Below are 14,424 nucleotides of genomic sequence, written 5' to 3' on the forward strand. Positions count from 1 at the left end.
GCAAGACAGGGTTACACCCTGGACGAGGTGCCAGTCCATCCCAGGGCAGCACAACACGCACACACACATGGCTTCAGGGAGACCATGTGTGTGACAGAGACCGAGTTACAGTGACTGCCCCCCGCTGTGTCCCCAGGGGCCGCAGAGCCGTGTCCCCAGGTCGGGCAGGGTCAGGGATGTGTGAAGGGCCCTTTTCCTTCGTGCCTGTAAACAAGCAAAAAGCCCTCAGCCCAATCGCCACGGCCCGGGCCTGCAGCGAGCCTCGCGCCGGAGCACAACTTCCTGCCCTTGTGTAAACACTCGTGACTGCAGGGTCAAGAGCACCGACCTGCCATCCATCAGCGCTAATGAGCAGGGGTCCTCAAAGGGGCTCAGTGTTTCAGCAAGACAGACAGAGACAGACAGGGAGCCTAAACTTGGACATTAGACTGAACTCCTATTTGTAATATCACTGAAGTTACAGCTGGTGGTTCCCTCAGACTGGGCCCCGCTGAGTAAGGCTTGGAGTAAACCCCCCACCTCTGGTATCAGCTGGTTTTCGCTCAAGCTGAGCTCTTAATTGAAGCCTTAACTGAACTAACAATGATCGTCTTAATAAACTCCAACTCTGATGGCTGCTTACACAGGTGCAGAGCAGGCAGGTCAGTAGGTGACAACAATCGGAACAGCACCAACACTTGCTGTGGCCGGAGCTCAAACCAGCTCCCCGACACGGGGAGAGCTCCTGGAGCACATCTGGGAGCCGCTGACATTACTAAATTACTAAACAAAGCAAACCAAGGCATAACTGGTTAACACTAGAGTCACTTCTGCCATGTGCCCTCTGTATTCAAGGCCAGCTGCCCCAGGACGGCCCACAGATCAACCTGAACTACACACCCAACAGCGGCAAGCCCGGGACCGCTCACCAGCACAGTGCGCGAGTCCTCCGAGGTAATGGACAGGGGAGCCTGAGCTCACCCGGGGTACCGACCAGTGGGAAACCAATTAAAATCCCTATGAGCAAGGCAATTCTGCAGACAATCACACTAGGAAATTAATTTAAAATGATTACTAAGAAGAAAACAGGTACAAGTTCACAGAACACCTCGTTTAAAATTAAAATGACAATAATTGATAACTATTTACCTAATGAAACACTAACTGCAGACAGGTCCCTATAAGCTGCTCTCTGTGCACCGTCTCGCACTGTCAGGGGTGTGGAGCTTTAACTCGCGCTTGGTGTTCCCTTGGGCGGCACGAGTCTCCCTCCAACACAGCTGCTTATTCATACAAGAGTAAAAGCCACTCAGACACTGCCCTCCGACACCCCCTACCTCTCAACCACTTCCCATCTCTGTCCCCCACCTCCTCGCCGCTCCCACTGCTGCGGGGAGGTGAGCCGGCCCCCCTAGTCTGATTACCCCCCACCCCCATTACAAGAGAATGAGAAAAAGAGAGGGATAGAGAGAATGCAGAGCTGTAACATGCTGCAGTGCACTGTGGGATAGCGTACCGGGGTGGCGTGGGTCTTTCCTGCACAGCGGCCATGGTCTCGCCCCCCATGAGCCTCTCGACACTCACCTGAAAGTTGAACAGGAAGTCCATGCTGGAGGCCCAGGCTGCCTGTCAAGCCCAGAGCTCAGAGGCGTGACGCTGCTGCCATCACTGTTTCGGTTTGTTTGCTTTTGTTTAGAATGACAGAAGAAGAAAAAAAACCTAGGCTAAAAAAAAAAAAAAAGCGCTAATCAAACACTCTGGGAAAGAAACATGCCGTATCCTTCCTCCCGTTCACCCCCACCTGACACATGACCAGGTCAGTCCCAGAGGCAGGAAGACGATATTTTCCAGCGGCGGCCCCTTCCAAATCCCATTGCCAGCTTGCACAAACACACACGCAACCACACGCCCACCCGCTGACAGATTCAGACTTGCTCTCCCGTACTGGGAGGAGTAATAATTAACTGCCGAGTTCACCAATGCCAGAGGATTTGGGGGACGGAGAGCAGCCACAGAGCAGACACGTAGTGGGGGGGGGAGGTTTTATTGCGTTTCCGTTAACTGCATTACACCTGTGTGTTGCCAGGCCTGATACCAGGGATATGAAGCAATAAAAAATGATATATTGCAGCCATAAAGCATCTCCAGGCTGGGATACCTGCCAGGACAGGCAGCCACGTGTGGCACACTGAACACAGGGGTCCTGGGGAACAAATTGGTCTTTTTGGGGGGATTCCACAGCAGAGACTGAACTACACTGCATTATATTGCAAGGAAGAGAGCGAGAGAGTGAGGGAGGAGGAAGGAATATAATCATACTATTATCAATGATTTTCTTTTTTATTAATTTAATTTTAAATTGTTTAATCTATGCATTTATTTTCTATTTTATTTTTTTGTTTAACTTTATTTTCTATAAATCTATATTTTCCAGTTTATATATATCATAAAAATATAACAACATAAGAAAGTGTCCAGTCGAGAGGAGGCCATTCGCCCCATCGTGCTCGTTTGGTGTCCATTAATAACTAAGTGATCAAGGATCCTATCCAGTCTGTTTTTGAATGTTCCCAAATTGTCTCTTCAGCCACATCGCTGGGGAGTTTGTTCAGATTGTGACGCCTCTCTGTGTGAAGAAGTGTCTCCTGTTTTCTGTCTTGAATGGCTTGAAGCCCAATTTCCATTTGTGTCCCGGGTGCGTGTGTCCCTGCTGATCTGGAAAAGCTCCTCTGGTTTGATGTGGTCGATGCCTTTCATGATTTTGAAGACTTGGATCAAGTCCCCACATAGTCTCCTCTGTTCCAGGGTGAAAAGGTTCAGTTCCTCAGTCTCTCAGTAGGACATTCCCTTCAGACCTGGAATAAGTCTGGTTGCTCTCCTCTGAACTGCCTCTAGAGCAGCGATATCTTTCTTGAAGTGTGGAGTCCAGAACTGTCCACAGTATCCAGATGAGCTCTAACTAGTGCATTGTACAGTCTGAACAATCTTATCAAAATCTTATCAATTATATCACATGCTTTGGCAATACTTGTATACAAATGCCATGCTAATAAAGCCTGCATTGAATTGAACTGAATTGAGGGAGGAGAAGGTCGAGTTAATTCAGGCTTGGGCCTACACACAGTTGGGTGTGGACGTACGGGTGGGCGACTCTCTGACTTTCCCTCCCCAAGACACCGGAGGTGGGGGTCGGTTTCGGAAGCTGTGCCCATAGACAGGCTGCCCGGCCTGGCAGCGCACCAGGGCCCATTGTGCTCCCAACCCCAGCCAGGTGCTAAGCCATGAGATCAAAACACAAGAAACACACGAAAAAAGAGTGAGGATGAAAGGAAAAAAAAAAGACTCGAACCCCGCCGGTCGAGTCAGAGCTGGTTTTAATAAATCTGCGGAGGAATGCGTGTGTGAGAGCGTACCAGCGCGTGCCACCCGCCCCCCCGGCTTCACTACCGAGCGTCAGCCGCTGCTCCGCTGCACGAAAGTGTGGACTCACAAAACAACATCGAAACAAGTACACCCCCACGCTGGGCTTTCTATCAGTTGACACCACCTGTGTGCAGAGTTTAAACATCCACAGCTTGTTCGCTCGCTCTCCCACCACCCCCCCTCCTGGCACATTAGTCGTCTCTAATCTTCAGATACAAAACAAGTGAAATGTAGCTGTTGTGCAGGTGTGTTAAGTGTGTGCGCATCGGCTGCTGTGTGGAGTCTGTGCCTGCAGTCTTAACTGCCTAGCAGAGTGAGAGAGGGGTAGGTACTGCACATGGATACAGTAGACAGGTGGACAAAAGGATGGACAGGAACAGGTAAACGGTAGACTAACAGACAAATATCTACTGAACCTATACACCCCCTTGTCCCACACACTTACACAAATACACACACACCAACAGACAAGCACACGCAAAGCAGGTGTGTGTTGCTGGAGATTGCCCTCCACAGCACAGCCAGTGGCGCCGCAGGCCCCTTGCAGTAAATCAAGGATACACAAGGATAGCTTCATCCCTTGCTCTCATTAATGTAACATATTATAATTGCTACAACAATGTCTCTCACACTCTCTCTCAGCGTGTGCTTTTTGACAGCCAAAGCAAACACAGCGCTGGAGAGAGAGAGATTTAACCTCTACAGAGAAACCTTTCTTTTCATGACAAAACAAGGGAACAAATGCACAGGGAGGGGTGTTTACAGAGCACAATTATAAAGTTATATATAAAATAAAGTTTTCTGCTGGCTGCTCAGAGACTTTATCAATGACAGCAGCTTTTCCTCAAACTGGTTCGGCTTACTCTGTTCTGTTTTTGTATTATTTTTTATTTTCCCCCCCTCTGCTTATCACCCGTCCCCTGCTTCCTCTCCTTTCCATGTCACAATGGAAAACCATCATCTCATCTCCAGTCTCCCCCGGGCTTTACTAGCCTGTCTCGGACTAACCCCCCAATCTATTAGTTATAAATGAAGCTTATTGTATTTATTATTGTTGTTACGATGATGATGTTTGTTCCTAAGGGCTACTGGGTTTTAACCCTTTCTGATCAGGATTCGAAGGAATAATTTTAAATCTGTTCTACCATCTCTGTGTCCCCTCCCCTCTGGAGTAGAGATGACATTCTGCATCACTGCCCCTCTGCCCAGCCCCCTCTCGGTGTCTGCTCCTCCAGGAGGGAAAGGGTTAAACTCCACACAGTGAACTCCGCAGTGTTAATGGCCAAAGGTGGTGGTGGGGGTGGGGGGTGACTGGACCTTTGTTCCTGTTGTAACGAATGTGTAACTCAACAACACTTTCACCAGGGTCAGTAGGGTATCCGTGCATCTTTCTGCTCTCTCTCTATCCCTATGCCTGTCTCTCTAGTCCGTTCACTGCCTGCCCACCCACCTCTCTCTCTCTCTCTCTCTCCCTCGCCCCTCCTCTCTCTCACAATGTCTCTGGGCTGTGGGCCAAGTCAGACAGGCATGGCACGGAGCCAGCAGGCGGGCGGGACACAGGGTGAGCAGTTTTGTGTCGAGTGTTTGGTTAAGCTAAGACGACAAGAGTGCCAGAGAATCTCAGAGTAGAGAGACAGGGTGCAAGACAGGGTTACACCCTGGACGAGGTGCCAGTCCATCCCAGGGCAGCACAACACGCACACACACATGGCTTCAGGGAGACCATGTGTGTGACAGAGACCGAGTTACAGTGACTGCCCCCCGCTGTGTCCCCAGGGGCCGCAGAGCCGTGTCCCCAGGTCGGGCAGGGTCAGGGATGTGTGAAGGGCCCTTTTCCTTCGTGCCTGTAAACAAGCAAAAAGCCCTCAGCCCAATCGCCACGGCCCGGGCCTGCAGCGAGCCTCGCGCCGGAGCACAACTTCCTGCCCTTGTGTAAACACTCGTGACTGCAGGGTCAAGAGCACCGACCTGCCATCCATCAGCGCTAATGAGCAGGGGTCCTCAAAGGGGCTCAGTGTTTCAGCAAGACAGACAGAGACAGACAGGGAGCCTAAACTTGGACATTAGACTGAACTCCTATTTGTAATATCACTGAAGTTACAGCTGGTGGTTCCCTCAGACTGGGCCCCGCTGAGTAAGGCTTGGAGTAAACCCCCCACCTCTGGTATCAGCTGGTTTTCGCTCAAGCTGAGCTCTTAATTGAAGCCTTAACTGAACTAACAATGATCGTCTTAATAAACTCCAACTCTGATGGCTGCTTACACAGGTGCAGAGCAGGCAGGTCAGTAGGTGACAACAATCGGAACAGCACCAACACTTGCTGTGGCCGGAGCTCAAACCAGCTCCCCGACACGGGGAGAGCTCCTGGAGCACATCTGGGAGCCGCTGACATTACTAAATTACTAAACAAAGCAAACCAAGGCATAACTGGTTAACACTAGAGTCACTTCTGCCATGTGCCCTCTGTATTCAAGGCCAGCTGCCCCAGGACGGCCCACAGATCAACCTGAACTACACACCCAACAGCGGCAAGCCCGGGACCGCTCACCAGCACAGTGCGCGAGTCCTCCGAGGTAATGGACAGGGGAGCCTGAGCTCACCCGGGGTACCGACCAGTGGGAAACCAATTAAAATCCCTATGAGCAAGGCAATTCTGCAGACAATCACACTAGGAAATTAATTTAAAATGATTACTAAGAAGAAAACAGGTACAAGTTCACAGAACACCTCGTTTAAAATTAAAATGACAATAATTGATAACTATTTACCTAATGAAACACTAACTGCAGACAGGTCCCTATAAGCTGCTCTCTGTGCACCGTCTCGCACTGTCAGGGGTGTGGAGCTTTAACTCGCGCTTGGTGTTCCCTTGGGCGGCACGAGTCTCCCTCCAACACAGCTGCTTATTCATACAAGAGTAAAAGCCACTCAGACACTGCCCTCCGACACCCCCTACCTCTCAACCACTTCCCATCTCTGTCCCCCACCTCCTCGCCGCTCCCACTGCTGCGGGGAGGTGAGCCGGCCCCCCTAGTCTGATTACCCCCCACCCCCATTACAAGAGAATGAGAAAAAGAGAGGGATAGAGAGAATGCAGAGCTGTAACATGCTGCAGTGCACTGTGGGATAGCGTACCGGGGTGGCGTGGGTCTTTCCTGCACAGCGGCCATGGTCTCGCCCCCCATGAGCCTCTCGACACTCACCTGAAAGTTGAACAGGAAGTCCATGCTGGAGGCCCAGGCTGCCTGTCAAGCCCAGAGCTCAGAGGCGTGACGCTGCTGCCATCACTGTTTCGGTTTGTTTGCTTTTGTTTAGAATGACAGAAGAAGAAAAAAAACCTAGGCTAAAAAAAAAAAAAAAGCGCTAATCAAACACTCTGGGAAAGAAACATGCCGTATCCTTCCTCCCGTTCACCCCCACCTGACACATGACCAGGTCAGTCCCAGAGGCAGGAAGACGATATTTTCCAGCGGCGGCCCCTTCCAAATCCCATTGCCAGCTTGCACAAACACACACGCAACCACACGCCCACCCGCTGACAGATGTGGTCGATGCCTTTCATGATTTTGAAGACTTGGATCAAGTCCCCACATAGTCTCCTCTGTTCCAGGGTGAAAAGGTTCAGTTCCTCAGTCTCTCAGTAGGACATTCCCTTCAGACCTGGAATAAGTCTGGTTGCTCTCCTCTGAACTGCCTCTAGAGCAGCGATATCTTTCTTGAAGTGTGGAGTCCAGAACTGTCCACAGTATCCAGATGAGCTCTAACTAGTGCATTGTACAGTCTGAACAATCTTATCAAAATCTTATCAATTATATCACATGCTTTGGCAATACTTGTATACAAATGCCATGCTAATAAAGCCTGCATTGAATTGAACTGAATTGAGGGAGGAGAAGGTCGAGTTAATTCAGGCTTGGGCCTACACACAGTTGGGTGTGGACGTACGGGTGGGCGACTCTCTGACTTTCCCTCCCCAAGACACCGGAGGTGGGGGTCGGTTTCGGAAGCTGTGCCCATAGACAGGCTGCCCGGCCTGGCAGCGCACCAGGGCCCATTGTGCTCCCAACCCCAGCCAGGTGCTAAGCCATGAGATCAAAACACAAGAAACACACGAAAAAAGAGTGAGGATGAAAGGAAAAAAAAAAGACTCGAACCCCGCCGGTCGAGTCAGAGCTGGTTTTAATAAATCTGCGGAGGAATGCGTGTGTGAGAGCGTACCAGCGCGTGCCACCCGCCCCCCCGGCTTCACTACCGAGCGTCAGCCGCTGCTCCGCTGCACGAAAGTGTGGACTCACAAAACAACATCGAAACAAGTACACCCCCACGCTGGGCTTTCTATCAGTTGACACCACCTGTGTGCAGAGTTTAAACATCCACAGCTTGTTCGCTCGCTCTCCCACCACCCCCCCTCCTGGCACATTAGTCGTCTCTAATCTTCAGATACAAAACAAGTGAAATGTAGCTGTTGTGCAGGTGTGTTAAGTGTGTGCGCATCGGCTGCTGTGTGGAGTCTGTGCCTGCAGTCTTAACTGCCTAGCAGAGTGAGAGAGGGGTAGGTACTGCACATGGATACAGTAGACAGGTGGACAGACAGACAAAAGGATGGACAGGAACAGGTAAACGGTAGACTAACAGACAAATATCTACTGAACCTATACACCCCCTTGTCCCACACACTTACACAAATACACACACACCAACAGACAAGCACACGCAAAGCAGGTGTGTGTTGCTGGAGATTGCCCTCCACAGCACAGCCAGTGGCGCCGCAGGCCCCTTGCAGTAAATCCCCATATCTGCCCTTCTGCACAGCTAATGGCTGCCCCTCCTATCAGCCGCAGTTCATGGGAATCAGTGTGGCTATCTCAATGCTGATACACACAGCGTTAACGACTCTGCACTGATAGCCGCCTCGCTGTGAGCGCAGGGATCCACGGGGACCGACGCTGCGCCACCGGAGGGGAGAGGCGGTGATCCTGCACGGGTGCCTACTAAATCATTCCTGCTTAGGCTAATCTAGAAACCACCACGGCTGCCAACCTGCATACTACCACAAACACACATGAAACAATAGATCACACATCACTGTCATGTGCAGGGAAGATATTTTCAGATGCTTTCAGTGCTCAAAAACACACAAAGGAGAAAATAAAAAGTGGTGAAACATACATGAGAGCTCTAAGGTCTCTAAAGGAGACTGTGCTGCCGTCCAGAGGGCCAGCAAGCCTCGAACGCCATCTCAAAGTCAAATGGAGGAATTTTATCAAGACCCGACGTCAGAACCGTTCCGCTACAGATAACGGATCACGTCAAAGGGCAACATCATCCATCTCTCCCTCGTACACCAGTAGGAGAGAGCGCGAGGGGATCTTTGCGAAATCAAACAAAACACTCCGTGCTGATGTCATTTTTACAAGGTTTTTGCTTTTTCGTAGCCCTTCGAACAATAGCCCAGTGCTAAGCGCGAGGAGGAGAGAGAGAGAGAGGTCAGAGGCGGGACACAGCCTGGCAGCGTGCCCGGTGGAGTCAGATATCAGTCACACACAGCCGTGAGCAACACACCTGGGTGACGCGGACGGAGACCAGCCAAAGCCTCGACCGCAATTCTGCAGGTCTCTCTCTCGGCCTGAGTGCACTCCTTCCTGTGGAGCACATCTGGGAAAGCTGCGGCCCTAAGAGCGAAACACTGTCCACAGGAGACTTCCACCCCCCCCATAGCCGCCACCACATTACAAGGCCAGAGCGGAAGTGTGTAGGACAGAAAGTCGCTGACCGGACGATAAATGTCTAAAAACACGACAAAAATGCAAAGTCAAGTGGAACTCTGAGCCAGCGCTGCAGAAATTGCCTCCCGCACAAGGATTTGGGGGGGAGAAGCCACAATAAGTTGGTTAGTGTTTTTTCCCCTTCTCTTTTCAGATTTATGCGTTTTCTTTAGAGAGGCAGCCCTGCAGGATGTGTTTTTCACTGTGACTCAACTAGAAACCAACTGACACCTGGGGCAGGCGGACTTGGTGAGCTCAAGACCCAGGAACAGAAACAAAAACCCACACGACAGAATAGGGAACCCTGGCACACGGCACAGATTCAGTGGGTGTTGGGGAAGGGACACGCCGGAGAGAGGGTGGCAGGGGTATTGTGTGGCCGGTGTACTCACAGTGTGGATGGCGGACCCCACGATGTCGTGGATCTCTGTGGAAACCTGCGAGTTGCTCATGGCTGTGCGGGGGGGGGGGGCGGGGCGGCTGTGTTCAGTAAGCGGGTCGTCACCAAATCAGATCTTTAGCCCTTTTCTTTCTCACTCAGACTCAACGGGGAGCTTTTGGGCAGCATAACCTGAGGGAGAGAGAAGTGGGACATATAGAGGGAGAGTGGGAGAGAGAGGGAGAGGAGTGGAAAGAGGGGGAGGAGAGGAAGAGAGCATTAAAAATACAAAAGAGCGAACACTACAGAGCTGAGTGCAAACATCAAATCCTGTGCTCTTCTCTGCACAGAAAAGCAGTGGGCAGGCGGGCGGAGGTCAGCTGCGGTCAGTCCTGTGCAGTAAGCCGCTCTGTCCACCAGCAGGAGATGTCCTGCTCACAGCCAGCCTCAGAGTACGAGCCGCGCCGTGAGCCACACGGGGAGAGAGCAGGAGTGGCCATGGCCACGGTGCCACGTTACTACGAAAAGGTCATTAAGTGCTGTCGCTCGACAAAAACAAGATAAGGATAAGATAAGGGCCTGATAAGGGAGTCTGCAAGGATGTGACCAGCGGGCTCGGGAGGACAGGCTGGGGCCGCAGGAAGGGGGCGGCGCCCAGCGCTGGGGACACAGGGACAACCTTGGCAGGGGTGGGGCAAGGGCAGAGCAGCCAGGAACCCAGGAACCCAGGAGAGAGGACGGGGGAGAGGGAGAGGGAGAGATCTTCTCTGTGCTGCACACTGCCACGTGCCCACTGCTGTCCCCACCTGTATTCACTGCTGGGCCCGACACACGACACACCCAGCAGGCAATTCAACCCCCGCAGACAACACAGAGCACAAACTGAGCATGCACAAACACATACAGGTCTGAGAACACACTGCCACACTGAAGCCTGGCTGATATGATATCACAACAGATGTTTGGAGGTTATCTAGACTGGAGCATAGGCAGCACTGCATTCTCCTACACCTTTGCAGGAGTACAGAGATCCAGTGGGGGGGGGCGGGGGGGATTAATGAAGATGGCCTGGGGGGGGTCGCACACGGAGGAGGTCATGTGCTCAGCTGATCCCGGGACTTAAACTGAATTACAACGGCCCCCAGCACCAAGTTATTAAAGGGGCCTGATCTCGACAATGAAAAAAACGAACATTTTCCAAACAACAAAGGATCCCCAGAAGATTATGCTAACATTTACTTTCTGCATAAGCCAGCAGGAATTTTTAATAAGTTCCAAGGATAAAGCACGGAAAAGGCTGGGCCACGGTGTGGAAGGCAGGGGGTGTGTTCAGTAGCCAAGTGTCACAGTGTGTTCAGAAGCCAAGTGTCACAGTGCTGGACTGCAGTGTGTTCAGTAGCTCTGTGGTTATAGACAGTAGTGTGTTCAGTCCTTCGTTTGTATTAACCGCAATGTCTCTGCTGTGCTAGTTCTGTGCAGGGGCAGTGCAATAACGACACGCCACCATATACCCATACAACACGCCCCCTGTCCACACACACCATGTACGACTGACATACACAATACTATACCTACACACATTACTCTCACTGAAACGCCAGCTGTAATCTCACCGCTTCCGAGCTACAGCTATAACCACAGCAGCACGACTCTAACCTGCCTGATCTCTATTGATCCCATGTTGTTATTTCGCAGCCCTGCCTGGGAGCTGGATTGAAACCCGCTTTATTAATTTTAAATCTCAGGTCTTGCTCGTGAGAGAGCAGAGACCCAGAGCTTTCAACTGCTCACCTTTCAATATTTAAATACAAATAAAAGTGTATTCTTTCCCTAATTCAGTGTTTCCCCTACCATTATTATAACGACAGAGGAAATAAAACTTAACACGCACTTGCATACATGCTCTCGTTCGCTAAAACTTGCCCCCACCCCCCCAGAAATAATCTGAAATTTCCAGCTCAAAATTAATCTAATCCACAGTACTAGCAGTATGTATGTGTCTGCAATTAATATTGATTGACTTTGATATGCTCCCACTGTTTTGTTTTGTTTAAATTACAGGTGGGTTTCCAAACTGAAATGTGGTGTCTTTAATTGTGTGCTTAAATACACACGTCACGCAGGTTTCTAATTACGTTGTGGCTTCCTGCTCAAATAAAGCAGCGGAATGAACTGAAATACAACCATTTGGACTGATTCGACAAGCAAGAGAATCAGACTCTCGAGTGGATTTAGTGAATCAAATTAACAAATCTTTTGAATCGATTCAGTAACACTGATCGCACTGCGCTGTTGCTTCTAGACCGTGACGTAATGAATCGCACTGCCCTTCTAACTAACGCAGAGCTGCCATTCTCGCGCTCTCTCTCAGATTCAAAGTGCTTTATTGGCATGACCAGAATCAGTAATGCCAAAGCATTAGCAATAAATATCAAACAGTACATACACACACACATACACGCATACATACATACGCTCTCTCGGACTCGTCCCTCGCCAACCGGTTCTGTTGCTCCTACAACTGTGACATCACGGCCCGACAATCTCTGCCCCGATCGCCTTTATCCTTCCTCTTCTGTTACCGCCTGATTAAATGTGCCAATCTTAGTGCGCTTCAAGCAGGACGTTCACCCTAGAAACAGCTTAATTTGTCTTAGGGGCTATTTTTCTTGTATGTTTTTTACTAATTTACTCATTATAAAAATTAACATAGCTGCTATTCAATACAGCTACTCATTTGTACATACTATTACTGATTCATACTGAAGATAATCCTACTGGTGTTTAGCCCCTTTAAATCTTATTTACCTACAACTTCATTAACTTTCTCCTGGTTGTGGTACTTCAGACTTGTCCTGTATACTGTGCCCCACTGTAACCTGACTACCCCCACCACCCCCAATGGTGCTCATTTAGTGGAGGGTCTCTCCTCAGAACCAGCGCAATCTCAAACCGAGTCCGACCCAAACTGAGGGGGTGTGAGCGGCCCAGAGACCATGGGCTGCTACTGACCATGGTCTGAGAGAGTCCGGCACCGTGAACCGGTGACAAAACCATCAGGGCGCGGAGGAGAGAACAACAAAAACGCACTCTGGACGGAGAGTGAGTGTCTGAAGGGGTGCAGGGCCTGACGCTGGCCTCTCCTCCAGGCAGCGAGTCCAAAAGTCTCTTCTGACACAGCCTGCTGGGTGAGCAGCACAGACACAAAAATCCCCCTTTTTCCCTCGTCTGCTATTTTTAAACTGCTCACCTCGTGCACTTCTTCCAAGGTGACACAGCGCAGTGAGTCAGCAGGGTCTGATCTGGAGTTTTTAATTCATTCCGACAGAGCCAGCTGTCCCAGCCAGAGCGCATCTATTATTGACTGCCTGCCTGACTGACTGACAGCCTGTCTGTTATTACTATATTGCTTAGCAGACTCCCTTACTAGAGAGACTTACAATTGTTACAATATCACATGATTTTTACATAAAATTACCCATTGATAAAACTAGGTTTTTACTGGGGCAATCCAGGTACAGTGCCTTGCTCAAGGGTACAACACACCCCTCCGCGACAGAGTCCAGAGCACTGACTGCTCCACACTGCTGCCCTCCATAAGGTTTGCTTGCCTGCCTGTCGGTTTCTCACACAGATACCAGGCTGCTGCCCTGCAATGCTGTCCAAGCGCAGTCCACAGTGACAGCAAGGCGCTAGGAGCACCAGTCCCTGCCCAGAGCTTTGTAGCATCTCAGCATGAAGACGGTCAGAGTCATGGCTCTCTGATTGCAGCAGTCAGTCAATGAGTGGGTCAGTGTGAGAGCCAGGCTGTCACAGTTGCCCTGACAGGATGTGTGAAGGTGAGGTGAGGAGAGGCGAGCTCCTTGGTGTTGTGGCTGCGAGAAAGTGCTGTGTGTGTCTCGGCTTTTGCAAAACCAACACCATCTCACAAAGGCAATAACCCTATCCACAGTGTAACCCTGCAGGGGACTAGCAGTCGAACCCTTGACCTCCCACACCCAAAAGCGACGATCAAGTAAGTTCGATTAAGTCTTTTCGAGCTCAGTGGGACGACACAAGGCAGGTGAAGCAGCCAATATATCAGTGAAGCTGAAATTAATCGACATCTCATCCTGATGCTCCTTCCACTCCACACCGCCCCCTGCACAAAACAAGATAAAAAACACTGCAGGCACATGCTACTGGGGGGCTGTGTCCATCGATCTGTATCCCTCACGTTATTCTGTGGTCATAATCAAGCCATTCGGAAGAGGAATTGTAAGAGAGACCGTTTCCAAGCCAGTGTGCAGGTATGAGGTACGGCACAGAGGAGGAGAAAAACAGAAAATGCGCGGAGGAAATGTACCTCTGAGGGTCTGAGGCCTAGCAGCCAGATCCCCTCCAGCCAAACTCCTGGCAGGGGAAGCGATAACCTCGGCTGGCAAACCTCCGTCCTCCCTGCAGAGCAGCCTGGGGCAGCACATCCTTCACAGGAGTGGCAACATTAAGGTTTACAAGTAATGACAAGAACAGCAGCAGCAACACAAAAAGACCACTACAGTGGTGGCAGTGGCATTAACATGCGTGGCTTCCTCACTTTTGCTCTGTAACTCTCTGTTGGCAAAATAGTGAACAGACAACAGGTCAATAACAGATCTGTTTGCTCCCCACTTGCATATTTAATTCTCTGTCACTTCACACGCAGAGAGCTTGAGTCTGGCACAACAAACAATCCCCCCCAAAAAATGGAAGAGAACCAAATCAATATGATTTCTCTGGGCAATAATAAAAGCTAGAGAAGGAGAGAGAGGAGGAGACTGAGGAGAAGTTAAGGGGAGAGCAGAAAAAGAAGATAAGGAGGTAGTAGGACATCAGAAGCAAAGAGAAAATAAATGGCAT

General features: G+C 50.4%; 1 protein-coding gene across 4 annotated transcripts in view; it reads right to left on the reverse strand.

The window, feature by feature from the left end:
• Positions 1-14,424, reverse strand: part of slc4a2a (solute carrier family 4 member 2a) — a 69,359-nt gene that overhangs the window by 21,011 nt on the left and 33,924 nt on the right. For 3 of the 4 annotated variants that reach the window (XM_066716214.1, XM_066716216.1, XM_066716215.1), the window contains one exon: positions 9,560-9,738. In XM_066716214.1, coding sequence (XP_066572311.1) covers positions 9,560-9,619 — 60 coding nt within the window. In that variant the 5' untranslated portion in view covers positions 9,620-9,738. Of the gene's footprint in view, positions 1-1,563; positions 1,856-9,559; positions 9,739-14,424 lie in introns of those variants that run through there. The other variant, XM_066716217.1, reaches the window with a different exon arrangement.

This window comes from Amia ocellicauda, chromosome 2 (genome assembly GCF_036373705.1).
Source record: "Amia ocellicauda isolate fAmiCal2 chromosome 2, fAmiCal2.hap1, whole genome shotgun sequence".
Classification (NCBI taxonomy): Eukaryota; Metazoa; Chordata; class Actinopteri; order Amiiformes; family Amiidae; genus Amia; species Amia ocellicauda.